This window comes from Tiliqua scincoides, chromosome 1 (genome assembly GCF_035046505.1).
Source record: "Tiliqua scincoides isolate rTilSci1 chromosome 1, rTilSci1.hap2, whole genome shotgun sequence".
NCBI classification, from domain to species: Eukaryota; Metazoa; Chordata; class Lepidosauria; order Squamata; family Scincidae; genus Tiliqua; species Tiliqua scincoides.
Window position 1 is genome coordinate 245,243,908 of NC_089821.1, and position 23,681 is coordinate 245,267,588.

A 23,681-nucleotide genomic window follows, 5' to 3' on the forward strand; every position below is an offset into this window, starting at 1 on the left:
GCATCTAAACTACTTAAAACAGTGTTTCTCAAACTGAGTTGGTAACCACTAGGTGGGTTGTGAGCCAGTTGCAGGTGTGTCCCCATTCATTTCAATATTTTATTTTTAATATATCAGACTTTATCCTACCATGGTATGTGACTGCATTTGGGGCAATGTTACAGATCTGTACTTCTAACAGGCTACTGTGTCTATGCTTTTAACAATGATAGCAAATGGAACTTACTCCTGGGTAAGTGTGGGTAGGATTGCAATCTAGAATTGTTAAAATTTTCCTGCTCGATGATATCACTTCTGGACATGACATAGCTTCTGGTGGGTTCTGACATTCTCATTCTACAAAGTGGGTCCTGGTCCTTAAATCACTAACTTAGAGTAAGCTTACCTAATTGTTCTATCCCTGAATATTTAAAGTTTTTACTCATGCAGTTTATAAAATGAAGAATTGGATACTAGGGGAGTGATTATTTTGATTTTCGTTCAGTAAAATTAACATAGCTATAATTTTATAAATGGGTGCAGCTCTCTTCTCAAAACATTATTTTGTTCTTATGGCTTTTTGACTCTGAAACATCTCTTTGTCAGTTTCAACTTGAAAAACATAGGAGACACACCTCTGTTGGACAAGTTCTTAAAGTACTCTTCCTCTCAATGCTACTACAATTCTGCTACTGCTTTGGGAAGCTCTTCATCTTGTACAATTTGCTTACCTTGCAGGGTGTCTTAGCCCTTCATGCAGTCTTGTGCCTTTATCCTTGGACTGTCTTTAATAAAAACCTTTAAGTACTGCAGGATTTCTTCAACTTTGTTCATATAGCATTTCAGTAATTGTTAGCATTTCCTTTACATGTTAATCCAGCATTAGTTTTGTATATTGTGTTCCAGTTCAGTTATTAACCATTTTTTCCATGGTTTGTCCAATGAAGTAGTTGTTTGAGTAAAGTTTCAATCAAGTATTTGATACCCTGGTACTGGTGATGTTTGCCAAGGTTGGCAGTAATTGGTTCATGTATCAATCACTTATGTCAGCGGTTCTCAAACTCCAAGGGAGTTTGAGCCCTGCAGTAAATCCTTGCGGGGGAGGGGGAGGCAGCAACACTATTGCCAGGATCGCGTCACTGTGAAGGGCTCTGGTGCTTGGTTGGACTTACCAGAGCCTCTTGCAGCCTCCCAGGGTGCAGGGAGCCTGTTGGCAGCCTCTACAGATCCCTCTGAAGCGCACAGACTTTGAAAATATCAATTGCAACCCACAGTTTGTGATCACGAAACGAGAAGTGGGTCGCGATCAGTATTTTCAAAGACAGTGCGCTTTGGGAGGCCCTGCAGAGGCTGGGAGGCTGCAAGAGGCTCTGGTAAGTCCAGCCAAGCCCCTGCACCCCTTCACAGCAAGCAGCGCTCGACGCAATCTGAATCCTCCACAGGGAAGGGGATATTCAGCTCCCCTCCAGATGGTTCTGTCTGAGCCTCCCAGAGGCAGCGCACATCTGAGCTCTGTCTCTGCGAGGCTCAGACTGAGGGATATCGCATCTTGCCTCCCCTCACGTTCGGAAGGTTGGGGTGTGTGCTCCCGATGACCATGTGACTACATGTTGTCATTGTTTATGCGATCCCAGCGTAAACCAGTAGGTCGCTAAGGGGTGCACATCTACATTTGTTTTTAATTTGTGCATGTATTTCAAACAATTTTCTACCTTCTGCATTAGAGTATAAACCATTTCTCAACCAAAAAAAAAAAAAATCAGGGTTTGCAGAGAAAATCAAAGAGCTAAACCAGTGTTTCCCAAACTGAGTTGCCACCCACCAGTGACCTGATTGTTGGTGGTTCATGAAACCGATAACTGAGGAGGAAAATTTATTGAGCCCTATGGAAAGTGAAACTGAACCACACATGCACATTTTTTGTGTGTAAGTGAACATGCCTCAGCTCTTATCAAAGGGTGGGTGAAGGGGAACGCAAGGCCACCAGCATGGTCCCAGTCTGAAGAACATGGAGCTCAACCATAAGGTGGACCCCCACATAGTAAAAAGGATTAAAAACAGGGGATTGAGCAGCTGGTAAAGCAAAAAAATTTTTAAGTCTTGTAAAGCTAGGTGGGTTCTGATAAGAGGGTTTTTAAAAAGTGGATCCTGGTGTTAAAAGGTTTTGGAACCACTGAGCGAAGTGGTTCCCTGTCCCAAAAGGGCTCACAATATAGAAAGAAGGCAGTAGAATGCCAGCAAACAGCCATTAGAATTAGACATTGTACTGGGGTGAAAAGGGATAGTTACTCTCTCTCTCCTCTTAAATATAAGAGGCATACCACTTGAAAAAGTGCCTCTGCCCAGTTAGCAGGAACTAACTGTATCAGGTGAAAAACAGATGGATCTGATTGTATTGTACAAAAGCCTTGCCACCTTATTGAGAGTAATATGCTTGGCAGGCTCCCAGGTTTGGTGAATTGGTATTCTGTATTCTGTGGTCCTTGGATGGACTTTCATTGTCAAGTCCTAAATGTTGCTTGTTCAGTAATTCATTCAGCTGTTGTAATAGTACAATCACTAATGTTGCTACTTTGGATCTAAGAGATTAGCAGCTGTGTCAATTGGCTGTATAACAATGTTGGTTTTAAAAATGACTTTAAAAAACATTTCGTCTGATTGATCATAATAAGAATTTTTGAGCTTTTTTGACGTCACGCCATTGGACATTAGCTTTCCTCCCCCTGCCTTATATCTTTCAGGATATATTCATTTTCAAAATGTTCTGTTAATACATTGAAAAACTTGAGTACAATCATTCACATCTTTTCCTGCTACTCTTAGCTGTAGGAACCGTAGCTCCTCTCCAACTGATCCCTAATACTGGAGATTATAGCATATACAGTCACTTCTCATTGTCTGTTAGGGTTAGATTCCTGGAAATTAACAGATAGTGAATTTGCAGATAACAAACCATGGACCCTATGGGATCAATGGGTACCCTAGGAAGGGTTACCTTCTCTGCTATCAGAATAATCCAGCAGAGTGCAACAGGAAGTGCTAAAATATCTCTGAATGCTGCAGAGACCTTCCAGAGGCTGGAGGGACCTTCAGAATGGCACCTACAACCAGTGGAGACCCTTTAAAATGATCTGGCCATTTTAAAGGGATCCACACTGGTCACAGGTGCCATTCCAAAGATCCCTGCTCTTCTGGAAGATCTCTGCATGGTGGATAACAATAACAGAGGTGCAGATAACAAGACTTAGGTCACAGTTCTGCCTCTCCTGGATAAGCAATTCGTAGATTTCAAATTCTCAGATAAAAAGAACTAAATAGCCAACAACTTGCCTTTGACCTATTAAAAGATAAGAGGGAGGAGAAGTACCCCGCCACCACCCCACACTTTCACTGATCTGTTAACTGGCAGTTCACTTACAGTTAGCAGTCAAGGAATTCATCCCATAAATTGTGGAATCTATTGTCAGAGACTTATTTGTGAAACAAGACTTTCTCCCTGGTGGCAAGGTTCAGTCACCCTCTGTTCAGTATAGGGTTCAGTTTTGGTTTTGATATTCAAAATTACTAGCCTGTTAAGTTGCAGATCTTTTGAGACCCAGGCTTTTTGGTTGAGGAACAATTCCAATATAACAGAAATATCCTAGTAACATGTGCTACCTTCACACTGCAGGTGGCCTTAAGGACAGGATTTGTCTAGCTGAGATATCTGCCTAGAAAGCACCGACTGTTGCACAGTGTCAGAAAAGGTGTAGTAGCCCAACCCCATGGAGGTGGACTCAAAGTTCTTGACTGGGATGCTGACCTGTCTGATTGTTCTGCTGCTGCCACCAGTTTCTAGCTTACCAGAGACTCTCTTTGAGGCATTGAGGAAATAGGGGCTCTTCCCTTCTGGGAAGTCCCTCAGTATAGCACATTCTCTAGTAACCTGGCAGTGCTAGAACTTTAGGCAGGAATGAATGGAATAATGCAGTTTCTCAAAAGAAATGGAGCTTACCTACAAGTTCAACTTTGGTAGCATTATTTCTCTCAGTTTGTTCAGTACTGCAGTCAAGCAGTGATACAGCTCAATGATTTAGCTCTCTGCTGACTCCAGTTTCTGAACAGATTGGCTAAGTATTGGCTCTTATGTAGTCTTCAGAACTGCTTAACTTCTCCCCTTTTAGATAGCCCTTAGGGAAGTAAATTCAAAACCAAACTGCCCTTCCTGCCTTTTTTCAAACGTGCCTTCACAACACCAAAACCTGTGGTCTGGTGTCCAAGCAGTTGCATCAGGGCCTAATGGATGTATGTAATAGGACATGTTGTATGAAGCATAGCCATTGTTGGCTATGGAAAATATTTTACATTGTGGGGTGGTGGTGGTTTGGGGATCTAATTTTGCATTCTCTATTTGCCTTTCCATGGGAAATACCTAACAAAGTCTTAAGGGACTGACTTGCTTTTTGGAAGGAGCATGTTGTGTGCCAGAATTTTAGAAATTCCTGAGTCATGGAACTGTCAAGCCTTAAGGACATGTACTTTATAGCTAGTTATGAATTTGCTGAGCTTGCTTTCCTGCTAGTTATTGTCATGCTATTATACAGTTTTTCTTCAATCACAGTGCCTGGTTTTCTTCATCCATTCTCCAAAATACTGATTTAGGAAGCATACCTTTAAAGAGCAAGTTTGGGTTGTTTGTAGCTAAATGGGGGATAAAATTCCCATATCATGGAAAAGTAATTGCACTGGTGACTTTTAAAAGTTGTTGACATTAGTAAAAATTCAACATAGGCTGTTATCTCAGCCTTGTTGTGTATTTAAAGCATCTGCAATGTTCTAACTTTGGTTATATGTTTAACTTTTGATAATTAACATCTGGAGAATATGATTATAATTATGTAATAAGGTAAGCAAATAGTTCACAGTAGCTAGGAATTATATTAAATCAATGAGCCACTGATAAAGGATTTTTGTAATGTAGCGGATCTTAATAGCCCACGTTTAACATGCTGTGATGTTAAATCCAGAAGTCACTTAAAAGTGTAATTTTATGTCTTAAGGCAAGCACTTGGCTGTAGTATTGTGGAACTGTATCCCAGCAAACAAATGGGTTTTAGCAATACAGCTAAGATCTCTAAAAGTATCAGTAGGACACCGCTTCTGTAGAAACTCATATTTTCAGCCTTTCAGAGAGTACTTGCGTATGTGTTCCATTTCCATAGTCCTAAGCAGGCGACAGAAATGTGAGGTTTATTGAGCCTCTGATTACAGAACAGCTTCCTGAAGTGGAATATTCAAAATGATTTTTGGAAATTTTGAAGCTAGGAAAAAACCCCAGTTTTTTTCTGGGTTTTTTGAATAAAAATGGAAATTTTTGGAAAAATTAAAAACAGTGCTACATTAGCACTTTTTTTCTTTTTCAGATTGAAAGTCATTCTGTTACTTTAGGAACATAAAATATGACTACGGACAATTTGACTTGACATAAAATTATCACAACTAGCATATTAAAAATATAGTTTATCCAAACAATTATTACAAACAGAATTTACTTTTAAAATAATAATTATTTGTAATTGTAACAAATGGAGCAACAATCTCCTGAACTGTTTACTAGTTTATGTGGAACAGACAAAAAACCTCCACAAAACAATTTTTAAAAATCCAGAAGTAACAATTATTCATATTTCCTTGCCACGGTATTAAATAAAAATTGAAAAACCCATTCTCATAAAAAGAATTGAAGATATAGAGGATGTGTATAGAAGGGACTAAGTTTCAATTGAATGGACATGAAATTTAATCAGAATCATTTTCTGAGTTGTAATTATCAGTATCAGTTTCAGTCTCTGCTTCTGCAGCTAGTCTGTCATTATCACAGTTATTATGGACTTCTAAAAACTGAAGGTTTGCCTGGATTGAAACAAGCTTCTCTACCCTTTCACATGTCCGTTTATTTCTTGATTTAGTGTGTTTCCAAGCATAGACCAGATTCTTTCATGCTGCACAAGATGGAGGAATCTGAAGAAGGTGAGAAGCAAGAGGAGTCAGAGGCTGTGTTGTGCAAAGACCTTGCCACCATGTTGCAGGAGCAATATGTTTGACAGAATCCCAGATTGCATTCCTGGACCAAATCCCTGAAGATGTTCATATGTTGAAAGTCCCTTCTCAACATCAAGTCCTAAATGTGATGCTTGTTTTGTAATCCAGTCAAATGCAGTAACAGTGCTATCATATACCTTTGAATCTTGGATCCAGCAGATTTGCAGCAGCATGAATTGGATGGCAACAAAATTCTTCCCTTTTTAAAATAAAATATTTCACTTTACTTTCTTCTATAGGTGTAAGTGGAGATATACTGAGGTTTTCAAAAACAGTTGTTTTTATCTTGGTCATTAGATAAGGAACTTCTGACAAAGTGCACTATCTGATTCAGATGCAGCAATTGGCTTTAGAATCTTCAGGGAATTTTGCAGTTGAACCCAGAAGACAGCTGATCAAGAACAGTGTTTCTTACACTCCTGGGTACTTTAAGATGTTCAACTATTACTGTTTCTTGAAGAGCTTCTTTGTTTTTAAGCAAACTTTCAAAGGAGATCACCACTCCAGCCCATCAAGTTTTACTACAGAGCTTCAGTGTCACTATTTTATTCTTTTCATTTTTTCTACTTGCTTCTTCTTGAAAACTGCAGCTACAATATGCATATCTTTTACATGTTTTATAACTTCTTTTGCTCATCTATAGATCATTTGAAGGGTGTCCAGTTTCATAATATCATTAAGAAGCAAGTTGAGCCCATGAGATGCACATCCTATTGCAGTAATATGTGGATACTTAGCCAATATGATCTCCCATGCTGCTGTCATATTGCTGGCAAAGCAAATACTTTACCACTCTCAATTGTCTGTAGGTCTTCACATATTTTACAGCTGATATACTCTGCAGTATGTCTGTTCTCTCCTGTTTCAATGCTTTTGTAAAAAAAACTGGTTGGGGTGTTATAACAAAATTTATAATTCCTTCTCTCACGTTTGCCCATCCATCTGTAAGTAGTGCAAGACACAGTGCTTCATTAATTTTCCCCTGCACAGATTCCATTACACGTTTATATTCCAACTCCAAAATAGGCTTGCTCAAAGAATGTCTGCTGGGCAAATAGTATGATGGTCTTAGTAATTTCAAAGTTTCCTGCCAGTGTGTATTTTCAGTAATTGAAAATGGTGTTCCAGAAGAATGTTTTGCTCTTGCAAGAGCTTGATCAATTTTCTCCTGGTCTTCAGGTATCATCTTGTCTACAAATGAAGTTATTGAATAAATTTTGGATGCAGCTGTCTTCAGTATCTGTTTGCTTGAAGATGCTGCTGATGGGACAACACTTTGTGTTGCTGCCGATGTTACAGATGGAGTAGAAAGAAGACTTCTTGAACTATGAACTATGAGAAAAACTATGTGCATTTTCATCATTGTGGTCCTCTTCACTTAGATCCATGAAGGATTTTTTACTATCTACAGGACATTTGTAACAAGAATGTGTTTTGTCATCCTGGTGGCATTTGGAAATGCATATTTGCAAATCACATTTTTCTTCTCAGAAGAACTTGTGAAAAATGTGAAAAATGCCTCCATAGGCAAGAAGTTTGTCTCACCATTTTCCTGAGGGGAGTTGGAAAGACAAATAATTTAATGGCTAGTTTGCAAGAAGACACTAATCTATGGTTGTAGGTGGGGGAACTAAAGAACCAGATTAGTAGTAATTAAATTATTTATACAAAGGTTATAAAGATAAACTAATGTAGCTAAATGATTCAGTTTTCTGGAATCAGATAAATGTAAATTCTTACCTTTTTAAATTAAGTATATACTTTCAGGTTCTCTTTGTTGCTCTGTATTTTCAGTGCTTTGAGGCCTAGTGAAGAGCCATTAGTTATTTGATTTTTTCTGTAAACTGCTTTGTGAACTTTTGTTGAAAAGCAGTATATAAATACTGTTGTTGAAGACAGAACAGAACCAAACATACCCACCCACATACAAAAACAAAACTGAAACCTTTTTCTTTTCTTGTGACAATAGCAGCACCTCCTAAAGGAAGAAATGCATCTTGTTCTTGCATTGGAGAGTTCAGTTTTTAACCTAGGACTTGCCTGTCCTCAGTAAACAGAAATTAGAATAATCTGATAACATACATATTTTTTAGAAATGATTTGGAAAATATTTGAACAGCTTGTCTTAAAATATTTTGTTCATCATGTTAAAATAAAACATTCCATCATCAATTTTTTTTTCTTTTCCCAATTTTTTGGGGGGAAAAACAAAGAGGCCTTCAGGAAAAAAACAGAAAAAATCTGTTTTTTCCCAAATTTTTCTGATTTTTTTTCCGGGCCTTCACATCTCTAACACAACCCTTAAATACAAGCATGACACAGGGTTGTGTTAGTTTCAGTCTTCTAACCCTTCCTATAAGCCAGTGATTCCCAAACCGAACTGTGGCTCCTTGGGGAGCTGTGGAAACCAGCCAGGGGAGCTGCTAAATCCTCGCAAACAACCCAATGTTTTGAATGTCATCCTAATGGGGAGCTGTGGTCAATGGCCTAGTAGGTCAAGGGAGCCGCCAATCAAAAAAGTTTGGGAACCACTGCTGTAAGTGCTTCCTGTCAAATGTTTGTACACAGTGAGACAGACACTGGAAGACTGAAGTGAGACAAAGCTAAGAAATTTGTGATGGGGGATGGATTTGTGAACCATGGATATTGAATCCACCGATAAGGGGCACATCTGTATTGGAATGGAGTTGCAAGTTGCTGAAGCCAAAGATACCTAAATGCAGTTTTTGCCAGTTGTAAAAACGGGAGGGGGGGGAAACTAGAAGTGGAGACCATCAAAACTATTATAAACGAAGTTTTTATCAGTGCTTCAAAACAGTTTTCTGTTCAAACTGTCCAATGTCAGCATTATCTAGAAGAAACAATGCAGAAATCTGTATCACTTGTTTATTAGAGGAAAGATAGATATTCCTCTATCAAAATGCACTCGGTGCTCTGGAAGGAAACTGAAATCTGCCTTCAGTTTTTACAGAGCGGTATTAGACTCAGCAAATCATGATATTAAGGGCCAAATATACATTTCCAATCATAGACCAGTTTCTTTTTTTATATGCTGGACAGAGATGGGGTCCTGAGTGAGACAGCGAAAGACCAGTGAGGAGGTTGCAGTAGTCAAGATGAGAACTGACTGGGGTATGAACTAGAGCTCTTGCCTAGGGAGCAGAGATTATAGTTGGAGAAATATTGTATAGGTAGCAACAGAATGAATATAAGAAATAAAGGAGGGAGGAAGCCAGACCCAGAACTTGTTTGCCTATTCACCTTGGTGATACTAGTGGCACAGGGGGCCCCATATCTGCAGATCCCATATCTGTGGATTCACTTACCCACAGATGCAGGAGGATCCCCCCGTACTTCACCCTCACCCTCCAGAAGTGAGGGGAGCTGTGTTATCTGTGAGGCTCAAAAGACACCCCCCCCCCGAGGGTCTTCTGATCCCAGCAGATAACACGCACTTCCACCCGTGGCCTCTGCCGAGCTCAGAATGGCAGAAAACGAAAACTACTTCTGGTTTCTCTGAAAACTAGAAGTGACATTTTTAATACCTTATAAGGCATAGGGAAGCCTGGAGAAGCCCCAGAGGGCTTATAAGTCATTAAAAAGTCACTTCCAGTTTTCACAGAGAAACTGGAAGTAGTGTGTTTCTGCTATTTTCCATCATTGGGAGCCTGGCAGAGGCCATGGGTGAAAACATGTGGCCTCTGCTGAGTTCAGAAGACCCTCCAGTGTGTGTGGGGGACATTCCCTGTATCTACGGATTCATCTATCTGCAGGGGGTTCCAAAACGGAACCCCAGCAAATACGGGGGCATGCCTGCATTTTTTTTTGTTCAATTTATTGCATAAACGCATAACAAAAATTGTGTTTGGGTAATTAATTTATATCTAACCTTATACTTACATTTTATTAGATGCTTTATAAATGCTTAAGTAAGACTACGTGGGACGCAGTGGCATGGCAGGTTAAACCACTGAGCTGACGAGTCTCTTGACTGCATGGTTGGCAACTCGAATCCATGCAATGGGGATGAGCTCCCTTTGCTTGTCTCATCTTCTGCCACATGACCATGGAAACTGTCTATGGACAAATGGTGGCTCTTCTGCTTAGAAATGGAGAACCGTCCCTAGAGTCAGACACAACTAGGCTTAACCCTGGGGGGACGGCAGGGGACGGACCTTTACCTTTAAGACTACTATACGAAACATAGTTACCTTGTATTTTCCATAACATTTTTTCATAGAATTTATAAGTGCTAATTATCTTTCAGTACGAGGATGTCGCCCTGGGAAGATCGTACAGATGACAGAAGCAGAAGTTCGGGGCTTGTGCATAAAATCACGAGAAATCTTTCTTAGCCAGCCCATTCTCCTGGAACTAGAGGCACCACTGAAGATCTGTGGTATGTAACTATTGTCCCAACAGTATCTACCAGTGAAGAAGACCTTATAACTTATGTAACAAATTTACCCAGCTTAATCTCTTAATTTAAAAATATGTCCTGTTTACTCATCCCAGAAAACTATTAAGCTGCTGTAATTTTGTACTCCTTTACTACATTGACTGGTTTATATTCCAGACATTCTTGCCAATAGTGTTATGTAAATTCAGAGCGTATTGCCCAAAGAAAGTTGATTGCATCTAGTATGTATTATAAATTAATCTCAAGTTTAAAATTCATTCCATTAAAGCAATTTCAAATTTAAGTGCTAAAATGCTTTACATTTTCTGCAGTTTGTGTTTTCTGCAGTTACATTAAAACTGCTTGTGCATGCATGTTTGGTAAGATCCAAAATGGATCACTTCATGCTTTTGATCTGAAGTCTTAGAGTTGCTTGCTAGGCAGCTTTGGAGGTACAGCAGCATGCCACTGTAATCACTGTCTGTATCCTTCCTAGCCTCCAAAATTTGCATAGGGAGTTCTGTTACTCCTAACTGAGCTTCAGCTCTTTCAGTGGCTAGGGGGAGGGAGTAGAAGACAACACAGTACATATAGGAGAAATTTAAATAAGTACATCTAGGCTTTCTTTAGCTTTAAATTTACAAGTTTCAACAGAAGTTGAGTTTGGTGCTTTAAAAAAAAATCCCATTTTTGGGGTATTCCCAGTCCACCTTATGGGTACTGCACATCTGTTACTTGGACTAAAATAATTACTTGTTATAGGTGGAGGCCCTCAATTTTTAAACAATTTTAGGAAGACAACACTAGTACTCTTAAGGGCATCAGGATTTTCACTGCCCTCCTTTGCTTAATATTAAAGCTGGCATTCAAGCAAGTACTGTTTTGTGCACAAAATACTAACCATTTTGTCTGCGAGAGTTTAGTACTGCTTAACAGTTCTATACCCAGATTTGCAAGACACCAGAAAAATAATACAGTTCCCTCACACTTGTCATGATTTAGAGTGCGGTACTGATAATGGTACTGGTGCTCCAATCGGAACTTGGTGTGATGCCAAATGAAACCTGGACACTTCATTGCACAGTTTTGTCTGTAGTAGACATACAAAGAATCCCGTATCCCATACAAAGAATAGGGCAGGAGGTCTGGCTCAGTTGGTAGAGCTGCCACCTTGTATGCCTGAAGATCTGAGGCTGCCAGTTTGAAACAACCGGAAGTACCCGAGAACTGACGAAACGCTGATATACTGATGAGCTGACCCTCGGTGGCAGAGAAGAGTTGTCGTCAAGTGGAGCATGGGAGGCGAAGGGCCAGAGAGAGGCCAGACCGGGAAGGAATCCAGCTGGAAGGAGGAGTTCCATGAAAGACTAGAACTATTCAATTGTAAAAATCCCTATGGGGGTTTAGAACAGCCTGCCTATGTAAACTGCCTTGGATTAAAGTCTGAGGAGAAATCTGACGACCAAAGAAAGGCGGTATATAAATACCTGTATAAATAAATAAAGAATAATAAAGATGTATGATTTTACTTTGGATCTGAGAAAGCTAGGTACAAACTTAGTTTGCCCCAGCCCTCAAATATTTATTTATGGGATAGCGCTTATCCTGCCTTTTAATTCATGTAAGCACCCAAGGCTTACCCACTGAAATAATTACAATAAAATTTATGAACAGACAAACAGCTTAAAATCAATTAGAAAAATGTGAGACAGTGAATAAAAACAGTTCCATAAAGAGAACTAATTAATGGAGATTAGATGCTTCCCTCAAAATAAAGTTCCTGATAGTGGAAAAATGATAAGGGTGTCAGATGGGTTCACTGGAGTTTTACAACCTAACAGGTTGTAAAAAGGAGTTTTACAACCTAAGAGGCAGCAGACAAGCCTGCCAAATGAGAATTGGGTGAAGGTGGCCCATGCAAGAGAGCTTCCCTGGTTTCTTTTAAAGTAGGGGTCTCCAAACCCCGGCCCAGGGGCCAGATGCGGCCCACAGCGAGCCTATATCTAGCCTGCGGCCAGCCTCTGATCCCCTGAAAGCCTGTGGCCCAGTTGACCAAACACAACCAGCGTTGTGTTTGTGGGGTGGGGGAATGGGGGTCTATTTAAGTGTGTGCTTTATTTTTTTGGTGTGTTCATGCTTGGAGAAGTTCATGCTTGTGTGTGTTCATGGTCTGTGTTCATGCTTGGAGAAGTTCTGGACTTTTGAGCCCTTTCATTTATTCATTCATCTAAGTTCTATCTCTAATGTATTTATTATAATTTTATATTTAATTTTTTTTTCTGGCCCTCAACACTGAGCCAGATATTTGATGCGGCCCTTTGGCCGAAAAGTTTAGAGACCCCTAAACCCCTAAACTAAAGGTTGGGCAGGATCTTATGGAAGGAAATGATCCTTGAATTATTCTGTCACAAACTGTAAGAAATACTTTCTGCATTTTTACATGCAAGCGGCATGTGGAGCATAGGATTATCTTGCTAGCAAGAGCAAGAAAATTACCAAGCTTCCAAGTCTTGCTCTGTGTGGGGGTCTGGAAAGCAGTGAGCTTGAGGAAGACATTTATTCTCTGCTCTCGGAGGTCTGTTTGGACAATATTTTGTGGAGTGCAGTGGAGAAGATTGTATTTGTTTGCAAGTTTCCTCTCTAGGTGTGAATAGAAGTGAAACAGTGAACTGGGAGAACATACACTTATTTAGCTGATCTCTCCAGTAAAAAGCAGTTTTCAGTCCAGGAGTGACAAAATCCTCTAAGTTCTCAGTAGTGAAAGCAAGACTGGCATCACTAAAAACGTTACACAGTTTGTCATAGCTTTATTTTCTGTGAGTGACTCTAAATGCCTTGGAGTAGGTTCTGTTACTGTCCTTAATACACCACAGGAACAGTTGGAACAAACGGCTTCCTGCATAAATTTTGATTTGCCTTGGTTGAATAGATGGCCGGAAATCTCCAGCACCTGCAATAGTTTCTAACTCTTTCCACAGTTGGTAACGGTACTCTGTTGCCATAGATAAAGCTAAGTGATTTTTACCAATGATTGCAAGTGGCATTTCATGCTAGCTGTGAGAATGTAGCTATTAACTACAGCACTTCTGGAAGCAGTTGGCATTCTGCAGTTTTGGACCAAAGTAAGTGTCACTTTGGTAAGCTTTATCATACCTGGAATCTGAAAACTATTTCTTAACTCCTAACTGAATTTTTTAGTTTTTAAAAAAGAGAATTCTACATGTTTCTGTTCAGTATTTTAAAATTTAAATGTAAAGATACTTGAGCTTAGCAATGTTAAGGAGTAAGGGTTTCATTAAAAAGATCATCAGTGCTGAAGCAAGGGCATCCCTTCTGTCAACTTTTCAGGGATCATTGCAGAAATATTTGGTTATGATGACCAGTTTGGAAAGTTTTGTCCTCACTCTGAATAGGCTTATATGTCCGTTAGGATCAAATAAATAGCATTGTGAAATCATTGCATGCGATAGTAATCCCTGATGGCTAGAATCACTTGGAGGAATTAAATGTGGGAGGGCGAAATAAACAGCAAGGAGGTAGGGAGATCAGTGGCTATAAACAACATTGAAGAAAATCATAAGTAGCGAGTTGGGAAGGCTTTGCCTAAAACTGGGAATTTTTTTCACCCAAGATGAAAAGTGAACCTGCTCAGCCTTAGAAGCTAATCTATATTGGCAACCTTCAGTCTCGAAAGACTATGGTATCGCGCTCTGAATGGTGGTTCTGGAACAGCGTCTAGTGTGGCTGAAAAGGCCAATCCGGGAGTGACAATCCCTTCCACACCAGGAGCAAGTGCAGTCTGTCCCTGGTCTGTCTCCCTGGCTATGGGCCTTCCTTCTTTGCCTCTTTGCCTCAGACTGTTGGCCAAGTGTCTCTTCAAACTGGGAAAGGCCATGCTGCACAGCCTGCCTCCAAGCAGGCCGCTCAGAGGCCAGGGTTTCCCACTTGTTGAGGTCCATTCCTAAGGCCTTCAGATCCCTCTTGCAGATGTCCTTGTATCGCAGCTGTGGTCTCCCTGTAGGGCGCTTTCCTTGCACGAGTTCTCCATAGAGGAGATCCTTTGGGATCCGGCCATCATCCATTCTTACGACATGACCAAGCCAACACAGGCGTCTCTGTTTCAGCAGTGCATACATGCTAGGGATTCCAGCACGTTCCAGGACTGTGTTGTTAGGAACTTTGTCCTGCCAGGTGATGCCGAGAATGCGTTGGAGGCAGCGCATGTGGAAAGCGTTCAGTTTCCTCTCCTGTTGTGAGCAGAGAGTCCATGATTCGCTGCAGTACAGAAGTGTACTCAGGACGCAAGCTCTGTAGACCTGGATCTTGGTATGTTCTGTCAGCTTCTTGTTGGACCAGACTCTCTTTGTGAGTCTGGAAAACGTGGTAGCTGCTTTACCGACGCGTTTGTTTAGCTCGGTATCGAAAGAAAGAGTGTCGGAGATTGTTGAGCCAAGGTACACAAAGTCATGGACAACCTCCAGTTCATGTGCAGAGATTGTAATGCTGGGAGGTGAGTCCACATCCTGAACCATGACCTGTGTTTTCTTTAAGCTGATCGTCAGTCCAAAATCTTGGCAGGCCTTGCTAAAACGATCCATGAGCTGCTGGAGATCTTTGGCAGAGTGGGCAGTGACAGCTGCATTGTCGGCAAAGAGGAAGTCACGCAGACATTTCAGCTGGACTTTGGACTTTGCTCTCAGTCTGGAGAGGTTGAAGAGCTTTCCATCTGATCTGGTCCGGAGATAGATGCCTTCTGTTGCAGTTCCAAAGGCTTGCTTCAGCATGACAGCGAAGAAAATCCCAAACAAGGTTGGTGCAAGAACACAGCCCTGCTTCACGCCACTTCGGATGTCAAAGGGGTCTGATGTGGAGCCATCGAAGACAACAGTGCCCTTCATGTCCTTGTGGAAGGATCTGATGATGCTGAGGAGCCTGGGTGGACATCCGATCTTGGGGAGAATCTTGAAGAGGCCGTCCCTGCTGACCAGGTCGAAAGCCTTCGTGAGATCTATGAAGGTTATAAAGAGTGGCTGTCATTGTTCCCTGCATTTCTCCTGCAGTTATCTAAGGGAGAATACCATATCAGTGGTGGACCCGTTGGCTCGGAATCCGCACTGCGATTCTGGATAGACGCTCTCTGCAAGTACCTGGAGCCTCTTTAGTGCAACTCGGGCAAACAACTTTCCTACAACGCTAAGGAGAGAGATGCCACGGTAGTTGTTGCAGTCACCCCTGTCACCTTTGTTCTTGTACAGCGTGATGATGTTTGCATCCCTCATGTCTTGAGGTACCCCACCTTCTCTCCAGCAGAGACAGAGGATTTCATGCAGCTCAGTGACGATGATCTCTTTGCAGCACTTTAAGACTTCAGCAGGGATGCTGTCTTTTCCTAGAAGCTAATACTTCATTGCCAAAGCACCTGAAATTGATAATGTAACCTTTTTACTAACATTTTTAGAATGAGTATGGTGTTCTTGTTTTCTAATAATATCTGCAATCTCATTTTTTCTTTAGGTGATATTCACGGCCAGTACACAGATCTACTTCGATTGTTTGAGTATGGAGGATTTCCACCTGAAGCCAATTATCTATTTCTGGGGGATTATGTGGACAGAGGCAAACAGTCCTTGGAAACAATCTGTTTATTACTTGCATATAAAATCAAATATCCAGAGAATTTTTTTCTCTTGAGAGGAAACCATGAGTGTGCTAGTATTAATCGCATCTATGGATTCTATGATGAATGTAAGCAAAACCTTTTATAAATGTTTTTGTATTTAACAATTATATGTTCTTGGAACTTGGTAGAAACATTTGACAGAATAGTTTGAGACACTTAAATTTATGAAACTCCTTATAAACCTACTTTTCACTTAAATACTGCTGAATTTAGATTATCTAAGCTAGGACCTGCTAGCACCCTTTTTGAATAGTGAAGCTACAGTGTATAATTTTGGGATGAACATGTATTCCTTATATGCTGCTCTTCCAATTCTCAGGTAAACGACGATTTAATATCAAGCTTTGGAAGACGTTTACAGACTGCTTTAATTGTCTGCCTATTGCAGCCATTGTAGATGAGAAGATTTTCTGCTGTCATGGAGGTAAGCAAACTCTTCTTTCACAAAGGTGCTTTTAAGTCTGGTAAAAGTCTTAAGTCTTTACCACTTACTAAGTCTGGCAAAAATTTTACCTAAGGAATTTTCTATCCTCAGCTAACCTCACATTTGAAATCCTTTATAAACCACATATCATTGCTATCCAAGCAATCCTTGAAGCAGCTCAGCTTCTTCAGGCATGAGCCATAAAGCTCAATGGGATATAAAGGAGCTTACATCATTTTCCTAGTCCTGAAAAACACTGTAGGATTATAGATTTGAAGAGACTAGTTCGTTGAACTTGGACTTTTGATGAAATGATGGGCTTTTCCAGTAGCTACACTGTGCCAGGTGAGATTCCATTACCTGAAAAAGTGGTATGTCTCTGTGAGGCCACCCTATATTTATAATCTTGGTTTTTGTTTTTTTTTCTCCAATGAGCAGTACTTTTAATACTGATTCTTTAACCATTTGGTGGTCTTAGTTCTTTGGGCCAGCTTTTCTCATGGCCTTGGTAGCCCTTCTTTGATAAGAGGGTGATAAAAGGTTCATGATAGGAGAGCAACCTGTGACTCACCTGGAGAATGCTAGGAGTTCCAAAGTGACAGCACTTCCTGTAGAGTTGGAATCTAAGCTGCCCAAAGACATCTCTAGATACTACAGCATCTAGTTATCTTAGATTGCCAAATTTTGTCAAATATTCCTTTTCTCCTGGACTGCTCCCCAGCTCTCCTAGGCATCTGCTAAAATCTGTGGGGCAGGAATACACTCTAGAAATACTTGGGGAATGCAAAAAGAGCTTGCTATGCAATATGTAGTACAGGCGTTCCACAGTACTGTGGGAGTTCCATTGTGGAATCCCCTACAGTTATGTGAAATGTGAATGTGTCTCCCCACCCTCCAGAGGTGAAGAGAGCTGGAGGCCTAAGATGAACCTAGCAGAGCTGGAGGCCTAGGAGAGCTGGAGGCCTAAGATGAACCTAGCAGAGGCCACAGATGTCCATTGCCTCAGACGGAACCTGGCAGTTAAAACTCAACATCCGGATTGTCTGTAAAACCGGAAGTGATGTTTTTAATGCCTTTTAAGGTATTAGGTGGCCCGGCTAAGCATAATGCCTTATAAAAATGTCACCACTGGATTCTCCGTGAAATCAGAAGTTGCGTTTTTTAACTGCTGGGCTCTGTCTGAGGCAATGGACATCTGTGACCTGTGCTGGGCTCAGAGGTCCCTCTGGAGGTGAGAGGAATGGAGCTCCCCTCACCTCTGGAGGAGACACGAGGTGGGCCCCGTGGACCTGTTCAGCAGATAAGTGAATCTGCAGAAGTACCAAAAGTTCTAAGTTATCACCTTTTTGTAGAAGAGGCTTTATAGAGGCTGGAAAATAATGTAGTGGAAACGTTTGGCCATGTATTATGTCCTATGGAAAACTAGGCATCTGCGTACCTCAGTGGTCTCTACCTAGGATATGCAATGCTGACGTGCAGACACTGTACCTATTTTGCTTGCTTCATACAGTTCTGATATACTTCCAGAAATACTTTCAGTGAGAGAATGTTTTTTCACTAACATTACTTGAGAGGTTCTACTGTTAGTTAGTCCTGAGTTAAAAGGCTGATGATTAAGATTAGGTTTCTTTGGAACTGTTTTGACTGAACCAGCCTTCTGTAGAGTTTTGTTTTACAACTTGGAATGAACATAGAGCATAGAATCGCCTCAGTATTAGCTTGAAATCCAGTGAACTGGAGCAAGAATAGAGTATGAACCTTGAAGAAACCACTAATTCTAGAGTAAGTTTTTCTGCAGTCATTGTTTAGGTTGCCTCCAGGACTAAGTTGAATTGCACTTTTTTCAAGTTCACTATGTAATTGATCTGTCTGCTACTTCACCCTTTATAAGTCAATCTATTTTGCACTCTGTCTCTACAATATCTATTACAGTGAGCATTTGTATATTAATGCAGTTAATAAGGACAACCTTATTACTCTCTTCTTTCATGTGACCATATGGTGCCAACACTGTTGGGCAAATGTCTTAATTGTGGAATAGATATTTCAGTTAAATTTACAAAATGAATATCTCGGCATAGGAATTGGAAACATGGAATGCATCAAAATGATGAATCTTGACCTCTCTCCCCCTCTCAGATTCCCCCAAACTGTTTTCAGGGTCCTTAAAATTCATGGATTATCAACATGTAGCCATGGTAGTGCCTTATAGTACATTACGCTGTTGAAGGCACAAAGTTCAGATAAGCGCAACATTGAGCCTTACTATAGAAATAAGGTAGGTGGTTTTATTTTTGTAAACTATGTTGTGCATTTTTTGCATAGTTTAAAAAAAATTTCCCTGGAATATCCAGTAAAAACACTGCAAAACCACACAACATAGTAAAAAAAAAAAAAGCCACCTTATCTATCTCTGTTAAGTTGGCTACAATGTGTTCATCACCTTGTTTGTCCTGCAGGCTAGAGTTGATAGTTTGTAGTTTGCAACTATTCACATGGCTGCACGTATGGCAATGTCATTCACCAAATGTTGATTATCTTGCTTTCCAGTATTTCTGTTGACTTTTTCTGCTTGCATTTCACATTACCCTACCCTTTCTTTAACTCACTTCATATCACTTATACTCTCTGCTTAGTATAAGTCGGGTTTGGAAATGGCTCAAAATTTGGTTTTGTTGTGTCACTTAAACTTTCTGAATGAGAGAACCTGATTTGTCTTGTCTTTGATCTTTAAAATACTCACAAGATATGTCCCGTTGTAAGATAAGAGATTTTGGATCTATACCACTGTAACACTTTATCTTCAGCTTTCTGTTGTGTGGAATTTTGCCTTTGTGCATTACCAAGTACGGATGGGGCATCCTTTATTCAGAATTCCAAAATATGGAACATCCTGAAATACAGAACTTTTTTAAGCACCACCTTGATTTTTGCCTAAAGAAGTAAAATCACAAATTGTGTTTCATGCACAAATTTATTTTACAAATTGCATAAAATTACCTTCATACTATGTGCATAAGGGGTATATGAAACATAAATGAAGTTTGTGTTTAGACTTGGCCCCATCCCCAAGGTCTCTCATTATGTATACGCAGGTATTCCAAAATACAAACAAATTTGATATCCAAAATACTTCTGGTCCCAAGCACTTTGGATAAGGGATGCCCAACCTGTACAAATTTATGTTTATGATAGCTTGCTAATATCTTGTTGTGCTTGAGTTAGAACTTGCAGTAGTTGCCTATGTAGCATAAAGTTAACTCATGAATTTCATCAGTTGTGAATTTCATCATGTCCAAAGTGGTATTATTTATAGAAGAAAATGTCCTATTGCTGGCCTTCATGTTGGCTTTTTGCTGATACAGTACTAAATAAAATACAGAACAATATTTCTTCTGCCAAACCCAAGTACAGGTTATTGCAAAGTAAAGTCTGTATATTTCAGCTTGAAGAACTCACTCGGATATGGGCACTTAAACTGTTATTCAAACCTTGTGCCCTTGTAGTAGAGTCCATTTTTGTTTCTAAATGTATTGTTCCATTGCATGTTCTGTCAGAATCATGACACAGTGGGTACTGAGGTTCATTGGCTATTTTTAGATACTTCATGTTACTGTAAATATATCTTATATGCTTGTGCTTTACTAACTTGATTGCAAGTCTGTGCACAGTCCAAACTTGCAGAATATGCAGAAGGACTCTATACGGCTTTGAACTGTGACTACCTCATGCTGCATTGGAAACCGCTTCTGAAATTTGAAATGCTGTTGATTTCCAAGGAACGTTTCAAAGTGGTATAAGGAATGTTTGGTTGGTGTGTATTTAAAGCCTTTTGTCTTCAGGGTCTTTCCCACATGGTTCTCTGGAGGCCTGCATAAGTGTTTAAGCAGTGATGCACCATTTTGTTGTTGTTGTTGTACTGCCTTTCAACAAAAAAGTTCACAAAGTGGTTTACAGAGAAAAATCAAATGGTTTCTTCCTCTAAGAAGTTCAGAGTGGGATAGATCCTCCTCAGAATCTTACCCTCACCTAGATTAGACTGAGATACAGGTAGTCATGATGCTAACTGAAGGCTGAAGGAGGATTTGAAGCTAGGTCTCTCTCACTCTGCACATAAACCTTATTTGAACAGTTCCTATATTCTGCATTAGTACTATTTTGTGTAGTTGTGGAATAGATTTGTCTTGAGTGTGCTGATGAAGATGGAAAATGTTTTGAGAATAACTTAGAGCCCAGTCCTATGCATGTCTTCTCAGAAGTAAATCCCTTCATAGTTAGTGGGACTTATCTCAGATAGTTGTGAATGGGATTGTAGCCTTGGAGCACAGTCCAGAGACGCCCATGGGCCGGCACAAGTCCCTTGCGCTGGCCCAGGAGGGTCACAAACTTGCCGTAAGGCACATCTGCACCACCTAGGGAGGAAGCTGGGCCGGCGCTCAGAGGTGCGCAGGCCTGCAGATGCTAACACAAGCTTCTGTGTCAGCTTCCTCAGTGAGGCTTGTGTTGGCTCACCTGGGCCAATGCAAGCCTCTGGAGTGGGCAGGGAGGAGGCAGGAGAGAAGTGTTCCTGGTGGGGGGGGCCGGCGGTGGGTGGCCCCAGGGGTGGTCGGGGAGCAGAAGGCGGGGCTGGGATCTAACAGTTATGCTGGATCCCAACCCTCGTTCCCAGGGTGTTCGCAGTGGCTTGATGGTGGCGCAAGTCTGAGGAGACCTTTAGGACCAAAGGCGACTTACCTGGACGTAAGGGGAAAAGTTTCCCCTTGCCTCTGGCTGGGCCGCCTTGGGCCCCTATCCTGCGCTGGATACAGTGCAATCCTCTTAGCTTGCCTGTTCCTGAGCAGGGTAGGATTGCATCCTTGGTCTAGTTCAGGGTTGCCCAAACTCCGACCTGCGGGCCATTTGTGGCCCGCTGGGACCCCCAATCCAGCCCCCAGAGAGCACCCCCCCTCCAGTGGGCACTGGGCCCACTGGAGACTTGCCCGTGCCCGCGCTGGCCTGACGCACAAGCTCCCAGCACAGCTCTCTCTCCACTGCCTTGAGCTTCACTTCTGTGAAGTTCCACAGGCAGCAGAGAAAAGACCAGCCTTGCCCCTGCACAAGCCCTTTTATAGCCTTGAACTAACGTGACACTTGCAAATGTTGCGTTCGTTCGGGTTTCTTAAAGGTCTTGCACAAGTGCAAGGGCGGCTTTTCCTTACTGCCTGCATGTGGAGCTTGAAGCTCGTGCTCACAGCAGCTGAGGAAAGCCTTGGAGAGCGCCCGTTGCTGCCTCACGTCCCGAGAAGATGGGGGTGAGCTCTCCAGCATGGCTGCCTCCTCCTCAACCACCACTACAGCCTCCTCGCCTCCGCGTCTTGCCTCTCTGGCCTCCTTGCAGGTCCATTTGAATGGGAATGGGGGGGAGCCTGGCAGATGGGGGAAGATCACTAGGGTGGGTTGCTTTCACTTTGTGGGGTGGGCAGCCTGGCAGAGGGGGGGAAGGATCACTGCCATGTTTTAATGGGAAGAAACATGCTGCTTTTGCACTGGAGGGGAGAGAGAGAATAAAATCATGCTCCTCCATGGAAGGGGAGAGAGTCCATGCTGGTATGTTTGTATTGTACTTTTCCTGGGCAAGAGGTGTGTGGTCAGGAGTTATTTTAAAAGCCTCCCCCTTTTCTGGATCTCATGTGTATTATTAATGTTCAGTAAAATCCATTCATATATTGTATTCATATATGTAATGTAGTCATATATGTAAATTTATTCAAATCTGAAATGTAAATTTATCCTTTTTTTCCTCTGGCCCTCGACAGTGTCAGAGAGATAATGTGACCCTCCTGCCAAAAAGTTTGGACACCCCTGGTCTAGTTGATTGTGCTGGATAGCATTTGTACTGCTGAAGTGCTACAGACTTTCCCAAGGAACCATTGCAAGGACTGTACTTTGACAGTCCTGAGTAATATCTTGGAATAAATTGCTACAATTATTTCAGGAACTAGCTTCAGAAGAAATTCTCAAGGCTACTAGTATGCACATTTATCCTAATAATCATCTGTAATGAAATACAGGTCCAACCTTGTTATACACGATTTGACTCAACACGAATGGCCACTGCAAATGAGAAGGAATGTACTGATCCCTGGAGAAAGGAGAAAATGCATCCCTTTAAAATCAGTTTAAAATACTGCTTCTCTTACTGTTGTAGAGACAGTCATGCAAGTGATTCACGTTATAACCTAATTATTCACAGAATTTTTACCCGTGGAAAAATCCACAGATCTTTCTATCTCAAGGCACTGAGAAGGGCCCTTTAAATTAAAGGAAAACAGTCATTCACCAATAGCCTTGTTAATGCTAGAGAGGGCAGCTGATTGACAATCTATCAATCATTCTCTCTCCAGGCAGCTTCAGCTTCACTCCAAGGCTTGTTTCCCCTCCCTTTCCCCTGAACACATGAAAGAAAAATAATCACTTTGCTTTGGTGGGGTTGCTGGCTCAAAGTGAAACCTTTCTAAGCGCCTGGAGAGAAACTGATTGATGGATTGTCATCTTTATGACTATTTTGCATCACAAAGGTCAGCAAGGATGTTTTTCAATCGCCTAGCAAAGGGACTTATGTTTTTTTAAATGGATTTGCTTTAATGCAATTTTTACCATTCATTTGAGTTCTGGGAATGGAACCCTCAGGAATAATGAGACTCAACCTGTACTACACAAGTATTTGCTCTGAGAAGTCAAATCAGAATGTTTCTTTAGTTGCTTCCCAGTTCATTTGTGGATCACCTGTATTGCTATGTGCACTACTATGTGAATGTAGATCAGGGGTGCCCAAACCCCGGCCCTGGGGCCACTAGTGGCCCTTGAGGCCACTCAATGCGGCCCTCAGGGAGTCCCCATTCTCCAATGATTCTCTGGCCTTCCGGAGATTTGTTGGAGCCCACACTGGCCCAACGCAACTACTCTCAGCGTGAGGGCGACTGTTTGACCTTTTGGATGAGCTGTGGGATGAGGGCTCCCTCCACTGCTTGTTGTTTCACATCTGTGATGCAGTAGCGGCAGCAAAGGAAAGGCCAGCCTTACTTTGTGCAAGGCCTTTTATAGGCCTTGAGCTATTGCAAGACCTTCATTCATTCATA

At 41.4% G+C, this 23,681-nt stretch overlaps 1 protein-coding gene across 1 annotated transcript in view; it reads left to right on the plus strand.

Annotated features, from left to right (window-relative positions):
* PPP1CB (protein phosphatase 1 catalytic subunit beta) overlaps positions 1–23,681 on the plus strand; it is a 44,517-nt gene that overhangs the window by 13,276 nt on the left and 7,560 nt on the right. Inside the window, exons 2-4 of the mRNA XM_066618664.1 lie at positions 10,328–10,459; positions 15,974–16,204; positions 16,459–16,563. Coding sequence (XP_066474761.1) covers positions 10,328–10,459; positions 15,974–16,204; positions 16,459–16,563 — 468 coding nt within the window. The remainder of the gene's footprint in view (positions 1–10,327; positions 10,460–15,973; positions 16,205–16,458; positions 16,564–23,681) is intronic.